This window comes from Apostichopus japonicus, chromosome 20, assembly GCF_037975245.1.
Source record: "Apostichopus japonicus isolate 1M-3 chromosome 20, ASM3797524v1, whole genome shotgun sequence".
NCBI classification, from domain to species: domain Eukaryota; kingdom Metazoa; phylum Echinodermata; class Holothuroidea; order Aspidochirotida; family Stichopodidae; genus Apostichopus; species Apostichopus japonicus.
In genome coordinates, this window is record NC_092580.1 from 33056543 (window position 1) to 33075716 (window position 19174).

The 19174-nt window shown below is 36.3% G+C and overlaps 1 protein-coding gene across 3 annotated transcripts in view; it reads right to left on the reverse strand.

The window, feature by feature from the left end:
* Positions 1-17235, reverse strand: part of LOC139960985 (uncharacterized) — a 91368-nt gene extending 74133 nt beyond the window's left edge. For 2 of the 3 annotated variants that reach the window (XM_071959735.1, XM_071959733.1), the window contains exon 1: positions 16640-17233. In XM_071959735.1, the coding sequence (XP_071815836.1) occupies positions 16640-16765 (126 nt within the window). In that variant the 5' untranslated portion in view covers positions 16766-17233. Of the gene's footprint in view, positions 1-16639 lie in introns of all 3 variants that reach the window. The other variant, XM_071959732.1, reaches the window with a different exon arrangement.
* Positions 17236-19174: the final 1939 nt, after the last annotated feature.

The following is a 19174-nucleotide window of genomic DNA, read 5'->3' on the forward strand; positions in this document are numbered from 1 at the left end:
TGTCACATTGCCTGGTGGGTTGACGCCACATGAAATATCAGACCAAGACAATGAGATGTCGCTAGAGGCAAGGTATTTCACCCACCATATTTCAACACTCATCTGATGCTTGATCAAAGCGGAATATTGCTAGCCTATGATAAAAGAGCAACAGTTTCTTATTGCAGAGCTGTTTGTAAACCAAGTGAATGGGAAACTGTATATATATTACAAACTACCAGGGTAAAACTAAACATGTCACAACCAACCTTTGTAAAGGAAGGTCACAGGGGAATGAGGGTGTCAAATGGGAAGGGAGGGGAGCCACAGAGAAGGGGTCACAGGGAAGGGAGGTTGGGTCACAGTGAAGGGAGGGGGGTCACAGGGAAGGTGTCAAATGGGAAGGGAAGAGGTCACAGGGAAGGGAGAGGGGTCAGACGGGAAGGGCGGGAGGTCACAGGGAAGGGAGGGGGGTCAAACGGGAAGGGTGGGAGGTCACAGGGAAGGGAGGGGGGTCTGAAGGAAAGGAGGGAGTTTACAGGGAAGGGAGGAATTAGATCATCCTGAAACTGAAAGCAAATCTAGTTTTTATTAGGAACTTTACAAGTTGATTTAGGGAATGTATTTCTTCCGCCACTGTATCCTAAATTCATAAATGTTTCACAGTAGGACGAACTAACCTTTGACATGAATGACAGAGTTGCATACAATCTAACAACTGCTCTCGTGTGTACATCACATTTTACATTCTTCTCATATCTTTATTTGAGATCTCAACACAGCTTTAATGGACTTATTGCATCAAATGGCCTTTTTGTACCTTCTTCTCGTTCTCTATGCAAGAGCTAAAGCCAATGCACATTCCACAATGAGAACTCTACCTTAAATAATGGCACTATAAAGTTGTCAATCTGGCTACCATTAGCAGGTCCATACAAACACTGCAGTATTGATCAGATTGGTCTCAGAAGTAGACAAAACAACTTTGTTCAAATAATGGATTTTTTTTTCTGGTGAAGTGTTAAAAGTAAAAGGTGTTTTATTTCTTTTGTGATTTGTTTACCTGATGTCACCCTGATGTGTCAATGATAATGATGATGATTGTGCAGATTTAAACAGATTCTATTTCCTCACAATTGTATTCAGAACTTATTTATGGAGGACAGGTAAACAAAATGGAGAAGCTTATTTCTTCCACATTAGCCATTAACTGTCAAGGATGGACTGATGTGTCAGTTGATGAAGCATTATATGACTGAGAACTATGCAATAGTGGAAATTTAACAAAAAAACTATGCTTGTAAATGAAATTTGTCCATTACCCAAATTATACCAAACGAACAATAAAATTGACCACATTTCCTAGTAACTCCTCATACTATTGATGAAATAGCCTAACCCAAAAGTCGTGCAAACTCATAGAGGGAGCACAGTCTTAAAAGGATACCATTTCATTCTAGGCACAATAGGAGGAGGTGCTAAGGTTGTGGGGAGACAGATGAGCAAGGAACAAAGTAAATAAGAAATGTTTGACAAAGTAAAGGAACTATTTTTGAACATTGCTACTTGGCATAGTTCATTTTCACCTAAGTTACACTCTGTTAATAGACTGGAAATCCTCTTAACTCCACACTTCCCTCACAAACAAGATTATTGTATTTAGTTTCTATTTACTATCAATGCAAACATTGCACCACAATCTTTTCACACTTCTAGTCCCAGGAGTACAACTAACACCTTGATTGACATCTAGAGTAAACTATATCAAAGTTACAAACACCTGTTTCCAGGTACAACTAATACTGTAGGCTACACAACACTGTACCAAGAGAGTGACAATAGGTATGACATCATCTAGGATGTCATAGTGGCATTTCCTAGTAGACTTACCTCTGTTTTAGGAGAAAGGTAAATTTGGGACAGGGTTACTTCCTGCTTGGCTAATTTAAATCTCTATCAAGGGTCATTCCATGTCAGATCACCCAATGGAAAATACACCACCATCTCAGAATTTCTCAAAAATGGGTATATTCAATTATTGTCCACAAAAAAGACCAAATATTGTGAAAAATGGTGAAAATGGGCCGGGCCCACAAATTTTAAAGACCAATAACTCGAAAACTAAAGGTCCAGTATAGCTGGGAAAGTTGACATTTTAAAGCTAATGCAATGGGAACTTTGAAGAAATTCTGAAATGATGGTGTATTTATCTTCACGTTTTTTGGGTGATTTGACATGGAACGACCCCCAAGTGCTCTAAGAGATGCAACTTAACTCCTTTATTAGGTGGAGGGATAGGGAATGGGAAGGGGAAAAAATCTCCAACTCCAGCCCCCCTCCCCCCCCCCCAGAGAAGCAGGCCTCTAAAATAAATAAGATGCCTGTCAGGGTGTTCTTGCAGGTTTAATTTTAATTACAAGGTCATCCTGCCTACTGGGACTAAACATTAATTCCTTCCCACAAATCCAAAGCAATTTCCATAATTTTGAGTGACTTCTGTCCAACCTTACTGGGTCCAGGTCACGTTAGCAGGAAATTAAATCAATTCTTGTCATAGGTTTGTATTTTAACTGCAAATGTAACAACTACTGTACATGTACGTAGACAGTAGTTTACCAAGCACTTATTACTTTCTGAAGAATAGTATTTACAAATTAACCCTCTCTGGACAGAGGGGTACATAAAAATGGTGGAACATTAATGTCATCTTGTTGCCTTATCGTCATTAATTAGCACATCCCGCTATACCTCATCTAGTAGTAATAAATACTGGGATATAAAAATATGGCCATTATCAACCAAACTTGTGTACACACGTAAATGAACTTGTGCAACATATCTTCAGACATATTGTAGAAGTTTGGCGGAAATAACGGAAACTAAACCTGATCATACATGGAAAACAAGTTACAGTGCAGTTTACTGTACTGTGGAAAAGAGCAAATAAAATTATGGCTCAAACTCGATTTGAACCAGTTACGGAGTGACCTGTATTGTAAGTTTGTAACCAACTTTCCCAGTCAGCTTTTCATTATTCTTTTACGTATATATATAGTTACTGTTCTGTATAGATTTATGATGAGCTGTTGTTTGGTATCAAACAAGGAAGCGTAAAACACAAATGCTCACCTCGTATGCTTCGATAAACATGACTTACTGTCAAGCTTTTAAAGGCTCAATATATTACATTGAAACAAACAGCCAAAGACAATAATAAGATAAGAACTCATGATAAGTTGTCTTCCTATGTTGTCTAAATGCAAACAACCATTGGCGATACTACTGTAATTAGAGCTGTAGACCTCCAGTGTACAAGAAAGCTCAAGAGCTCAATCTAACGAACTTGTTTATTAACATACAGGAAGACCATTAGCATGGCACAGGATGGGTGTATAACTCGCAATCTCCTGGGCCTCTGGGGTGACATGTTCAGCAAAAGGTCACTGCGAAATTCTGCTGAACAAAGTTAGCCAATGCATGAGTGTACATGTCACAACAGCAAAATAACATGTTCTTGGAAGCTTGGAGATTGAAGTCATTTCAGTGTTTTTATATTTAAGGTATTAAACAAGATATATTATGAGGTTACACACGGGCATTAGGCACCAAACACTCTCAATAGTTATTTATTAATAATTAATTTAAGTTTTTATATTTAAGGTTTTAAGCAAGATATATTATGAGGTTACATACAGGCATTAGGCACCAAACAATCTGAATAATTAATCACATGGCTGATGTAGAATCATACTAAACATAAGTTTAACCTAATTGAGATGAAAGGGCACTAGATCAGATCTATGGGCATTAGTTTAATCGAATTGTGATGAAAGGGCACTAGATCAGATCTATGGGCATCAGTTTAATCGAATTGAGATGAAAGGGCACTAGATCAGATCTATGGGCATCAGTTTAATCGAATTGAGATGAAAGGGCACTAGATCAGATCTATGGGCATTAGTTTAATCGAATTGAGATGAAAGGGCACTAGATCAGATCTATGGGCATCAGTTTAATCGAATTGAGATGAAAGGGCACTAGATCAGATCTATGGGCATCAGTTTAATCGAATTGAGATGAAAGGGCACTAGATCAGATCTATGGGCATCAGTTTAACCGAATAGAGATGAAAGGGCACTAGATCAGTCTGTGGGCATCAGTCATTTAGTATGATGTAACTGTCAAAACATATAGTATATGAGTATACAAAATTAAAGGGCGAGAAACTAGCAATGGGCATCAAACCATACAGTATATGGCATAACAGTCAAAATATTTAACAAAGACAAAAGCATACACTGTAGAGAAAGAACAATCAATTTTCAAGTACACTGTATCCAAACAGGGTGTTTTCTTCTTTCTATTTCTGGAATGACTTACTTTAGATATTTATAGCATTATTTCTTTTAAGTCTTTCTTTTAAGGAAGGTTTCGTTCTTTTTTGATGACTTACTTTAGATATTTATAGCTGATCTTTTAAGTCTTTCTTTTAATGTAGGTTAGAACTTTCTGCAAACAGAAATTAATGTTTTTGCAAAACTGCTTCCTCTAATGGCTTACATTTTATTGTTTTGAGGGCAATGAGACAAAATAACAACTGTTGCAATGGAGCAAATTAACAAAGCTGACTTGAATTATGGACGTACAGTACTGTAGTAAACAAATAGACTAATTTGACAAAAATAGATTTAACGAAATAAGACAACAACAACCCAGATGCTAATTGTTTTTTCCACAAACAAAGGTCTTTTCAAGCTATTTTTTGGTGTTTCCATATTAAAAGGTGTGTGCACAGATTGCCACTTTTCAGCCAATTTATGTCGCAAAGCCGTAAAACACTTTACTAAACCAGGTGATAACTCAAGAGTACGAATATGTAGAGATACCAACCAGCAACTTTAGAAGCACTGACATAACAGCAGTTCTCTTTTACACGGTATCAAGTTAGCACTGAGGTACGCAATCCTACATGCCTACACTCAGTGTGTCAGAAGGGAGGGGTAGCTCGATCTATTGGTTAAAAACATACTACACTATTCTCCATTGCCATAACTTTCATCAGTTTCTTTCAATTCTGCATATTAAAGAGAAGGGTGTCTATTAACTGGTGGCAAATATACATCGCCCAATTATATATTCCGTCTTATGAATATTTCTGTTTTTTTATAATTCGTTGTTTAGTCGTACACCGCAACAAACCTCAAGCACCAAAGTTTGTAGTTCAGTGCACAGCTTTGACATAACTAGCATTATACTGAACCTGTTTTTGGTCATGCATAGAATGACACTGCACAGTTTATCCTGTGATTTATGCGTGAATACTGAGGAACGGTGCTATGTATACATACATGTAGCCGATGCTGCCATTTATGAAAGTACACTTCTACTGTATAGTTGTGACTTAAAAATGATTAATTAATAATTAATAAATGACATTGCTTTGATGAGCAGCAAAATTGTTTGTAGCAGCGCAGTCTGAGTTTTAATGCAAGACAAGACCACTTCCTTTAATAATCTTTACAAGTGAGGCCAATCTAAGCATAATCTTCGGTCTATATGATATCTAAGATAACTGTGATAAAGAACCTCACCAATAGTTCATTATTCAATATTTATGACTAATATCTGATATTTTACTTTTATTGACAACATCAATATATCTTGATATAATCTTATAATTACTCCTGATATGATATCTATTGCAAGTTGACATTAATCTTTCCTATCCTGATGATCTTTCTTAACCTAATCCTTTAATCTACATTGATATTACAATGCCATATAGTGTTACAATTTCCTTAAATTGTCAGACGTAAACAACCGTAGTAAACCACAATCACCTTGATATTGAAGGTCATCACAATAATTTTGCAAAAATTTTGCAGTTTGTATGAATCATCACAAATAATCAGTGGAAGTGCTACATAGTGAAGATTTTTCTCTTTTCAAAACTACTCCAAATTAAAGACTGAAATCATCATCATCATCATCAGTATCTTTATATTTCTTAAAAAACAGGATCTTTTGATTACTGTACACACATAGCCCTTCCTATAAATATGTGCTAGACTACTGTAGACAACTAACCCTAAAATATTCACACTTATTCCAAGTAAACTTAAATCAATTTCAGTAAAATAAACAAGTTGATCTAAAATCCTTTTTGAATAAATTATCACCCTACAGTAGATGTAAAATAAGAGCCAACTTTTACACCACACCCCCTCCCATTCCTCTCCCCTTCCCCCTCCCTGTGCCCCCAAAAAAGTCGCATTCCACATGTATCTCTTGCATTTGCTTCACTAGCATGCAATGCATATCCACAACTTCCACGCAGTTAACCGTGTGTGATGCACATATATGTAGTAGGCACACTACGTAAAATGAATTTCGTGGTAACATATCATAATGTCAGTGTTATTAAATGTCAATATTTATGTCACTAGGGGCATCTACGAAGGTTCGCAGTTTGCTCTGCCTGTCTTCCTCCTCTTTATCTCTCTCTACAGGATGAAGCCACTCAAGCTTGACAGATGTACCTTGGAATGTCTTGATATATTTTTACCCCGGCATCTCTGCTTCACCGGCATTCCTCCGATACCTACGACCAGCCTCTCCATACTATTTTCATGCAATTTCTGTAACTTTGAGCTCACGGTGTTACACAGACATCTGCTGTGGCAGCGTAAAGCTGTTTAATTTAACACCTGGCCGGCCGGGGCGGTTATCATGTTCCAATTAGTAGAGGGAAAAGCTTACAGGGAGAGAATCAAAGCCAGTAGAGAGAGCCGCTTTACCTGGACTTTTATTGATTTCCTTCTTGTTTACTGGAATATTTTTGGACTGTCCTTCGAGTCATCCAAAGCAAAGGGAAAAATCAAATCGATGAACACAGAAACCAAATCATTGATAAATAATAAATACAGAAAAGTGAAACAAAAGTAGCAAACAAAAATTTAAAAATATTTTAGAACAACAATCTTGAGGATTTCTGTTAATATTAACACAGACATCAAAGCAGAAAACTTAATACATCATTTTTGTAATTTTGCAACATAACACTAATTAAGGTGACATACTAGCATTAAACAACACTTGGTGATTTTTGTAAATTTGTCACAATGGACCATTGTTAGGACTCCAGTATGGGTGGTATTTATAATAATTGCTTGGCATACAAATACCATAGAACACTAATTGGTCTAAATCATATAGTCTGATGATTTTGAGATATGTTTCTATTATATGGTAAAATTGACAGCAACAGTTTGATTTCCATCTGATTATGTTCACAGGTAGGAATTGCATAAGAGTAACTGTCTAACTGCCAGGTCTGGGTGACATGTACAGAAGCAACAACTGTGCACTTGGACCAAGCTAGAGGAGGGTTCAAATGGGGCTACAGCTCTGGAGCCCAGGACCATTAGAGTCCTGCATGGATTTGAGATAAAGAAGTGTGTTCTTATTTCCATAATTGACTTAGTAAGAGGGCCTGACATTCCTATCCTAGCAGGAGTTGGCCTGTGAAGAAGCCAATGATGGTATAGGAGTGTTATACTGTAGCTCAGTGGTTAACGCCGGTGCCTTCCAATCATAAGGTCCCGAGTTCGAGTCACTCCAAGATTAATGTATGTCGTCCAGTTACAGAGTTGTTTACAATTGACAATTCATAATCATGGACCTTAAATATGAATGCTAGAGACTGACTTCGGTCAGCTTGCGGCTTTGATAAGCCAATGAGGCTTCTTTGCGAGTTCCTGCTTGCAGGAGGATCTAAAATACAAAATACATGCATGATCAAAATGTCAGTCCCTCTAACTCTGATATTTTTTATCAACACAGGCTTTCTACAGTTACAGTAGATAAGCATTTTGAAACCTGTGTTTTCTCTGTTTCACAATATACTTAAGGAAAACTGAAGAGTTTCAAAGGTGTCCAGTCAGTTTATCTCGGGGGCACCCAATGGCTCTAGTTGCCTTTGAAACCACTAAGAAATTTAATATTTTCCTAGATATCAGTTGTGATATATCGTGGTTTGAAAGTTATGTCAGAGCTGATATATGGAAGTTTTCTACACAACTGAAGAGCGCAAGAAACTTCAGATGATAGAATTAGAAGGGGTGCGAGGGGGCAGGGCGGGGGGGCAGTTAACTGAATGAGTTGAGCAAAGACAGTGCTAAAGAAGTTACCAAGTTGCCCTAGGCAATTAAGGAAGAGAGAGTGCAGCTGTAATGAGAAGACAGGTAATTGAGGACTGACACAGTAAATTATCATTTACTGCGCACTTACAGTACAGAAAGTTCTAGTCGTTAAAAAGAAATTGCCCTTGTTGCACAATGGTAATATATATACTGCATAATAAATTCCATACTTTGCATTGACTAAGAGGTCACGTTTCTGTCGGGGTCACCTGTCATTCCAAGAGCGTCATTTGCAATACAAAATTGATTCGAAAGAGTGTGTTCAACCTTGTTTATAATTGAGTTTAATCCCAATGACATCAACGTCTATCAACTCCATCAAACTTGCTTCTATATAAACCAGGCGTTTGATTCAATGTTGAACTGTGTTGAACTGGGAGATCCTTCTTCAGTTTGGGTAAACGAACCTGATGTAATAAAGATAATGTGTCTTTCTATGGAGTTCAATGATGTACTGCACAATGTAGACCACCAGAACAGCACACAGACTCCTATAAACATGTATAATTACAAACGGTATCTACTGTAGGCAATTATAGTTCATATATGTACTGAGCTACAGTACAGCACATTGTCTATACATAGGTTGATTATGTACAGTGTCTCTCACACAATGTAACTGATGATGCAGTACATATTACATGTACATTAACTATGACACTTTAAATTCAGACAATGTACTGTTTGTCAATACCAGGAAATAATTTATCCGGTACAGCATCGCAAAATGCTATAAAAAACGGTCAGGATGCTACACAGGTGTAAAGATATGCGCAGCCGGTTTCTACAGTATACAGGAACTATAGCAGTCAATGAGAGAAACAATTCATAGCCTTCCAAAATGCTACACAAAATATGAGCAATAAATGATTCCCTGGCATATATTATAGTTATGTTATTATATGTACTCATTAAAGCGGGTTTGTACTCGTACTCGGGGCATTAAGGTATGTAACAGTACTTTGCACAACAACTACATAATCAGAGGATAGGAGTCTGGATCATAACTATGAATCTGTCATTACAATGTATAGCAACACACAAGGTTGAGATGCATATATTCAACTTAGATGCAATACTATACATATAATAAGGTTAATCAGGCAGACAAAACATACATGTATAAATGTTTGATTTCAATGAAAATCTGCTGTTTTTTTCTTCAATATTGCCACACAAGCAAGGTACAAAATTTACTCTATAGTAAAACACAATTTACTCAAGGGCAAATCTCTGTCATTAAATGGAGCAACTATTAGAATACTGTAATTAGCTCCCTGAGTCATAAGATTAATCATAATCCAGCATGATAAAGGTTACAATATGCTACTGTACAGTGTACTGTAGTACTACTGTACACAGTGAGGTCAGGATGCAAGCAATACCAAGTTCTGGGTGTTGGGCAAGTATCAAATACTTCAGGGGGAAAAATTCCCATCATGTAGTTTAGTTTAGATTAGATGGGGGAAATGCAGACTAGGAGACATGTATGTAAGAGAGGAGTGTAGAGGAGTGTAGAGGAGAGCAGGGAGGAGAGTAAGGGAGGAGAGGAGAGTAAGAGAGGAGAGTAGTAATTGTAAACAATTGTAAAATGTGACATTAAAATGACCAGAGGCTATTTACAATGACTTCTGTAAAAATAAGGCTAATGATATAACCTTGCACAATTCACTGAATATTGCAGTGCAGTACTGTAAGAAGTGTCCAAAGTTATAAAAAACATATTTTTTACTCAGTGGTTGTCTAATGAACAAACAAAGTAAAGTTTACGTATGCATATTCTTGAAGAAAGCCTTGAAATAAGAACAGGTTAAGGTTTTAAGTCATTTAGCAGACATCCTGCTCGGTTCAGCATCAACGCTCCATCGTGGCAGCCTATTCATCGATCCTAAACACGTAAAGCAGTATGATGCAATTGTACACAGTACATCACATGTGTACAATGAGTGACTTCCATACATCTACAAGTCATTGAGATACTTTAAATCATCAAGGTGCACAAATTTAAATAAACCCAATACTGTACTTCAATCTCCTTGAGATCTGACTTTGTAGGTGGCTGTTATATATTGAAAGTCTAACGTCAGGTCTAACACTCTGTGTTTGGAATTCAGCAATTTAGCAAATCTAAATGACATGAAATAAATTCAAACACGACATGGTCTTGCATAACAGTTGTGGATTATTGTCTTAAGGTTAGGAATTTTTTTTTTCTCTTGTTTTAGAATATAGGTATGATAATGGATGAAACTTTCTCTGAGTACATTGTTTTGTGTTGCAAAAAAGGTAGGAAAGATGCTTGTTTGAATTTTAAATGCAAAGGGAACAAAACTAATGTAATTTATGTAAATTAAAGGAATTTTTTAAGATTTGAAACACAAGAATTTATGTTAATCATGATCCAGAGACAGGACAGAATGTTAAAATATTGTTGTCTTTTTGAAAGAAACCATTTACAGTCTGTATTCAATACATCCCAGTCCCACAATCTCACTTTTTATTAAAAATGTACTTACACCAAACCAGTACACTATTTAATGTAGTACTACTGTAATATGCATAAGATCAGTTAGCATATGGTGAAAACTGCAAGCATGAATACACACACAAATCAATTTTGTTGCGTGACATGTCAAATTTGTCAATTGTAATCTATTTTCGGTACCTTGAAGGACAAAATGAATGTTTGCTAACTTTTAAGCTGGGTGTGTACACATGTATTTCTATTATGTTTCAGAACTGCCATTTTCATGTTATTGTACGTTATTGTAATATTCTGAAATTTTTTCTTCTGTTTAACGCTTTGTGATAAGTTGACACAGTTGAATGAACTATAGAATATACTACAACAGTAATTTAAAAAAGAAACAGTCATTTCTGAATCAGAAATCAGAATGGAGATGACAGAGCTACAGTAGTAAAATATGCTCTTAATTAAAAATTATTGTTGCCAGCTGCTGGCAGATACAACCTTTCGTATTGATTCATGTTTCTTAGAAATAATTTTTCCGTCGATTGAAACCCTTTCGTAAATTATACAGCAACATGTGAACAAAATTAGCTGCTTGCAGATTTGAATGTATATCTTCTTGTCATCCAAATCTATGCAACTATAAAAGCCTATAGTACTGTCGGACAGCTGCTAACATCAGTTCATACACTTAGCTCCTTTGATACATTTTATGACCAGAATAAAACAGGGTTTAAAAACTCTCATTTTAGCATACTACACTGGGGTGTAGTTGTTTCCAATTGTGTGGGGGGGGGGGGGGAGGGGGTCGGTACAGTAACGGAGACAAGCATGTATGGGTTCATTTTGTTCTCAAATATTTCTGAACTTTTCAGCAGTATTGATACACTTTCAATGGAGATTTTTTTTCACATTTTGAAACAAGGCAGAAGAAGCTAATTTAAGATTTAGTCCTTGATCTGTGAGCTTAAATCATCGCTTAGATCATACTGTCTATGATGCAGTATTGACAAACGGTTTTCATTGAAAGATTATGATGAAACATAGTATAGAATGCCTGCCGTTCCTTATTCTTATTCCTTAGACTATTTCACCGCCAGGCTGTTTGTACTATTGTTATACTTAGTAGCCAATCCAGGAAGTGATACAGACAGGCAATGTACACATCAATATGTTTAAATACTTCCTTAAGGCTTCTATCAACAAAGTATTCAAACCATACTATAGTTTCTACACTGTAAGATTGTAGATAAAATCAATATCCTTGCGGGTTTCAAATATTTCAAACTGTAACGTATACATGTACAGGTAACATATCAGGACCTCTTTGAGGATAAAAGTGAAATATGTTGTCATTTAAATCAAAAAGTAATTATAAAATTGTTCTCAGACATTTTTAAGGAACACACAAGATGACTGAATGCCCCAGTGAGGAAAATTTCCTTGAATGTTGTAATAAAAACCGTTTAAGAATTGTGACCATAAGGTGACCATATTTAAATATCTAGCATATTTGGGGCCAATACAGCATACTTTTAAGTCACGGTCAGCCCTTACTATAATTCTAGCTGTGCCTGTGTGTGTTTGTTTTCAAAAGTCTGTGTAGATTGTATGTACACAGTTCATCTATAGTTCATCTATTGAGCAACATTGAGTAGTTAATTGAATGCCAAAACTTACAAGGTTAAACTCTTCACAGTAACAATGGCTGCCAATTTGCACACAAGTTTAATCAGAAGAAGTCCTTATTTTGGAGTCCAGACCATTTTTGTGCAAGTTGTTTACTAGATGAAAATCAATATTTTGGAGCAAGGGTGTACAGTAATAATAAGGACTGGACCACATGATTGATGTATCATTGTGTTTAGAACTTTTATTATGTAAATGGAGATCATTAATAGCAGAACTGGACTGATGAACTTTACCTACAGGTTTCAGAGATCTTTATCCTACAAGAGGAGAGTGGTATTTAATTCAGTAATAATAATTAAAATCATAATTAATTATGGTTAATAATTTTATTAACCTTGAAGAAAGACCTATAATTCCTATCAGCAATCTTCTCTCAATACTGCCAAAGGTTTTAAACCTATCAACAACATCAACAAAAAAATAGCTACGAAATTACGGGTATATTCCACCAAAATTACAGTACTGATCACTCTTTGCAAGAACAAGAAAAACTTCCAATGGTGTTAGAATCGGTTATGCCGCGTCACTTCAAACATAACAGCGAGATTCCGATCACCTTCTTGATCATCGCAACCGATGCCAGTCTAATATCAGTCAATTATGGCATCAGTTGGACCCCCAAGCAAAGAGGACAGACACTTCCTTCGACAGATGAAAAGAAATACAGATCAGTTTTGCAAGCGATTTCTGTCAGAAATGCCACGGGGTCCTATTACCTCTTCATCAAACTTTCATGATCTGTGCATTTTAGGGCATCCCTGGCAACTTAGGCAAGAAACTTATGCTTGGTCTTTGCCAATTTAAAGGAGTGTGATGATGATTTTATTGAGGTTTGTATAAAAATTTGTAACTTCATAATCGACTTTTCGTTAACATTCCATCGATTAATACATTTTTCTTTCTTTAAAGTTACTTACAACTTGTTCCTGCATCATGTGAACCTACAACTCACAACTGTAAATATTGACATCACGAAGGAACTTAAAAATTAATTAAATATTCAAGACTTGGGCTCATGCAGCCTCCCTGTATTGAAACAATTTGTATGTTAAGTCTAGGGAACTTTTATTACTTATTCATGGTATCTACTACAATTTTCCAGTCCTTCTCAAAAGTAGAGTGAATGAAGTTTAGAAGCTCAGCAATTTCAAATTTTTTGTCGGCACCTCACTCTTATAACTCCCTCCCTGTGACGTTCTCCTTTAACGCTTCTTCAAATGACTCATAGAGGATGATTATGGAGCCAGCCAAGATGAACGAAACCGTTCTACTTTGCTGGAGACGTTTCATTGACTCAATTTTACTGAATATTTACATTGTCATCGTCATCGTGAGAAACTTCTTGTCCCTCTAGAGGTATCACTAAAACATTAATTATACATAACGATTGTACAGTCATTTTTTTAAATTTATTGCTAAATATAGTACCCAGACTTAATAGAAAGATCAAACTTGGTGGCTTTATAGTTCGAGGACACGATCAGATGGGAACTTTTACTATATATATAGCAGTGATGGAAAATTTCAGACCTCAGTGATTAATGTTGTTACATTTATAGTACAAACAATTGAATTAGTCAGATAGGGATTTATCAATTTTCGTGAAATTTATGGTATTTTTTTTTTTTTTTTGGGAAGGGGGGGAGGGGAAGGGAGGGAGGGGTTGACAGGGTGTGCCATACTTGAGTGTGTAAATGTTAGAAAGCAATGAAAAGGTCACTTTTTCATCATGAACGTACAACATCTCCTAATTATAATTTGCATAGCCTTGTTTTCAACATCAACCCTGTGTACAAATATTAATGTTACAAAAGACAACTGGGAATAGAGCCTAGAGGTACAGTAGATGAAGACAAAACAGCAATTCTGTTTCAATGTTTATCCTCAATTCTGTTTTAATTCTGTTTCTGTTTTAATTTACATCAATTAAGGTACAGTCATAAATAATATAGTTCACTCAAACATTAATGTACTGTCCCTTAATTTCTTCCTTTGCATCCCCTATCGTACCTTCACTGTAAAAAAACTTTAAAAAAACTGAATTCACTGACTTTTTCCTTCATTCCAACTAACTGGTACAGAAGCTTCAGAACAAGGATTTGCTTCAGGCAAATTAAAGACAGACAAGAGCTGAATTCAAGATCTGAAATGTTTTGTGTAGGTCAAGATTAATTTTTCAGATTTCACAATTTCAGCTTTCAAATATGTTGAACGGATCAGGAAACCGTCCAAAGGAAAACTAAATTAATTCAGAGAGGCATATATAGTCTGCCCTAAGGGTACATGGCACTGCCAAGAAGTGTACTGCAGAAGGCACTGTATATATATTTACTTATTATTAAAAGTTTCATTCATTGTGCAACAAATTGTATGAATTAAGAGAGCTCTGTGCTAGGCTATTTGTAAAGGTGTACAGAGCAGTAGGCTACAGTATTACTTAACAAGTTAAAGTGTACAGTACAAATAAATAGATCTCAATATAGCACATTTTCAGTATTTGAAATGTGTGTTTTGAAATAAATTTCAGACTAGATATTAAAGCATTTACTTAGCTAATACAGTATTGTGGAGAAGTGAAAATAAGCAAATTTCATGTACATTTCTTGTACAGTATGTATTTTGAAATACTACTACATCACCAATAACACAGTAAGTTCCCTTCAATATTTGCGATGTACGGTATGCTGACATCAGACTTAAAGAATCCTGTAACTGATCTAATTTATGGCAATAACTTACTGTGTTAAGATGACTGTACACTGTACAGTTCCATGTGTTAGAGTCACCTACTGTACGTACTACTATATGTATTAAGACACAATGAAAATCGTAATTTATTATTACATGCATGAGATATAAATTCATTTCTCATGTTTTCAACTCTCACATCAAGCTGGTCTAGTATTAGTAATAACAAGTATAACTCAAAACACCTCTTCAACAAGACTCAGTACAGTATTTGTATTAAGTTTTGTAGATGACAATTGCTGGTTTTGAATCCTACCAAGAGACTTCAGTAGTATGTAGCATCTTTTGGATACACCCTACAGCAGCGCAACAGTAGCTAGGTCGACAAATTAAAACATACTTACAAGTCAAAAGTCTTTAAATGTCTCACCTTTTGCTTGCACATTTTAATCTAGCCTAGTGCCCTTGGCTTATACTAATTATACTAATTACAAACAGCGGTTAAAATGGATACATTTAGACAAGGAAATTGAACTTTGTATATATATGGAACACTTTCATGAACCACCTTTAACACATGCACTAATGTAGGATATGACTAATTACCATACCGGACCCAATCGGACCATATCGTACCATACTGGACCATATCGGACCATACCGGACCCAACCGGAGGCAAAATAAATGACCTTCAGACACCACCAGAGTCATTTTTATTATATTTTATCATTAAAATGCTGGTATTGTGTCAACATTCATCTCAAAATCGGAATTTGGGATGAATGTTGACAACAAATCTGGGTTCCTCTGGCCATTTTACCCAAATGGGGCCGGTGTAAAAGGAATCCAAGTCCCCCAGGAATCTAAGTCCACCTTCCTTTGTACTGACGCATCAGGCCACGGTGTACCTTTGTGCTGGATTATGTGAGCGGCTATGTAGCTAGCCCCAACCATAACCCTTCACAATGGGTCCGGTATGGTAATTAGTCATACCGCACTAATGTAGAGAACTTTCTCCTTGATAAGTGTATATTAATTCAAAACCTTGTAGGCCTTACTTAGTTAACCATTTCAAAGAACCTTTGTGCTCTTAATTAGGCTTGCATCACCAAATTACAACAGGCATAGCCTACAGTAGGCTATATCTTTATACTATAGGCTAAGCCTACTGTAACTATAGGCCAAAGGAGGTAAGTTCACACTGGCTTTAAAACTCTTGTTGCATTTTAAATCTTGGAAACACTGCATTTTAGGCTATAAGCAAAACCTAACAATGATATTTCTTGGCCTAATTGTCTGCAAGTCGAGAATTGTAAATTCGACTGATGTTAGGCCTAGGCCTACGTAAATAAAGTAACTACATTTTAGGATTGTATTTAGAAGTTAGGCCTAGGCCCCTAGGATGTTACTGCAATATTAACTTAGCCTAGGCCATAGGCCTAGGCCTTAAAGTTAGGCCTAACTTAGTCCCTAACTATGTAGGACTAAGCCATCTTATTTTAACATAGGCTAGACATAGGGCGACACATACTTAATGCTATCCTAAGCATGGCTTTGTTTCCTTCCAGCCTTCTTATTGGTGGGTTAAACTCTAATAAACTAGGCTACCTGGTTTTCTGGTGAGGATTTTTCTGACTTTGCAGCACCTGTCGCCATTTCTTTGTAACTTTCAGAGTTTCTCACCAAGGTCTTACTCTTGATCCCATTCCCAAGACCTCCGGAAACCACCGACATTTTGTTAGAAATTGGGCCTAGGTTCTCCTTTCAAAGCATGTTTGTTGAATATATCTCCAAGGAGGTCATCATTTTTCGAAATTGTCTTAATTATGCTACCGGATAAGTGATTGTTTTCATTTTGGGTCCACAGCAATTTACACAGCAGTATGTACAGCCAGTATTTGGTCCTCAGAAGTTACGGGTCGCTGCCCAGCAATCCAGATGAACAATAAAACAATCACGAAAAGGAAACACGTTCGCGGTTAACACAAAGAATTTACATTCTGGTTTTCATCTGAACAGTAACCTATGAGAAAAGTTTAGTTAACTCTCTGCCAAGTTTTGCTTCAATTTCAAACAATTCGTCAATTCCTTTCATATTTCAGTATTTGGTCCTCTTCGGTAGTCAGTCACTGAACACATACTAAGTTACTTCGTTATAACTCGCAGCACACGTACACAATGTTGAAACCCCAGCAGACGTACAGTACAAACAACTTTACAAGGGAATTTTCCCTGTTGTTTATATCGTGAGTGTCGTGTTCCTACTTACCGCGAACAAAACAGAATAGATGTCGCTCTTTCGAAATTGGCAGCACATATGTATACCTTCATCTCGCATCTACAGCTTTGATTGTCACACCGCTCCGACATTGTTCGTCATCAAGTCAGTTTTTGTCATGTAACAAATCAACTTTTCTCAAGACAAGTCACTTTACAAGTCAAGTCAAAAGTTGATATCCGTGCCTGGCTGACACTGCACCTATGAACACTTTTACAATCAAGTTATCTATGTTTACTTTGATAACACGTCAAAGTTTCCACTACCAGTTCCGTTTGATATTATACAAAATTTCAACCTCAAATTTTAAAGGAGTGATGAAATGTTGGAGAAAACGTCAAAATTTCGATATAAACATCCCAATTTCGAGATAAACCGGAAAATTATCGGGCAGATCGTCAAAGTGTTGTGAGTAAACGTGTTAAAATTTCCCTTTAAAATGTCCCTATTTGTCTAAAAAAGTCAATATATTGCAATTTTTAGACAAACTAATCAACATTTCGAGATAAGCTGATTAAAGTCTTGGATCAAACATCCAAATTTTGGGATAAATTGTCGAAATATTGAGAAAAAGCAAAATATGTTTGACAAAGACGTCAACATTTTGAGAAGATATTTCGATCTTTGGCGGTAAAACTTTAACATTGTATGCTTGAGACAAACTTTCACCTGAAAATTCGAACTGACCTAAAATCATGGCGCTGCCATTCACACCAGTAAACTCGTTATACTGCAAAACTACTACTATAACTCAATAAACAAGTTATAAGCAAACAGCTTAAAAACTCTGCATATGTCATAGCCACAAACAAATGAGAGAATAAAGTTAGTCATTCATATTTATATTAAAAGTAAATAAGCACAGAAAAAAAACCATGGTTAACCAATCGTCAATATACGTATTCTGGCAAAGGAATATGTAATATTTCAAATAAAAGCAATGTTGGTGCTATTGGGAATAAAGCAAACTGAATATTTGTTTCGATTGCACATAGCAATTATTTAAATTTTGTTTTTACAGATTGGGAGTGTCTACTCTGTTCATGTCAACAGGTCAAATATATTCAAATCAAGTAACAATTCAGAATTTACCAAGGCAAGTCAAGTCACAAGTTATTTGCTTGTATTCAGTGCAAGTCACAGTCATGAGTCATCTGCAAACTCAACTAAGTCAAATCACAAGTCAGTCAAGAAAATTGTGACTCGAGTCTGACTCGAGTTCAGGTCATTGACTCAAGTCAACAACACTGCCCTCAATTCATCCTTGATCTCCTCTTCTATTTGCTACCTGGTCTTACGGAAACAGGACAGTACTTCCAAGCTCAGAGTCTCTTGCCGAAAACGTTACTGAGACTGCTTTTGTGTATAGATTTGTGTGTCACAGTCGAGGAGGGAGGGAGGGAGGGTGCAAAGATAGCACCACACTTTAAGGCGCCACTGATTTTGCTTCGTTTCTGTTTAAACCAAAATATGCAAAATAATGATGTTTTTTGTCAATTTCCGTTACACGAATGGTGACCGATGGTGTGCAGTTAGTAAGCTAGCATCATTGAGCAGAATATGAAAACGTTCTTATATTCTGCTCTATGGCTAGCATATACCATGGAGGTAAAGCAGATACTTACAGTGATTTACTATAGGATATGGCTCAGCTCTGTAATCATGTGAGTATTTATGAAGCGCGCCATCTTCTTTACACTACTCCATGTATATTACTTTGGTGGCGTGATTCTGACCATCAAAATATTACCTCACAATTAGGTTACGGTAACATACGCCCATTAAAAGCCCCATTGACTTTCACACTAAATCACAAAAGTAATGTGGTCTCTAAGTCTAGATAGAAGTTTTCACTAGCTAAACGC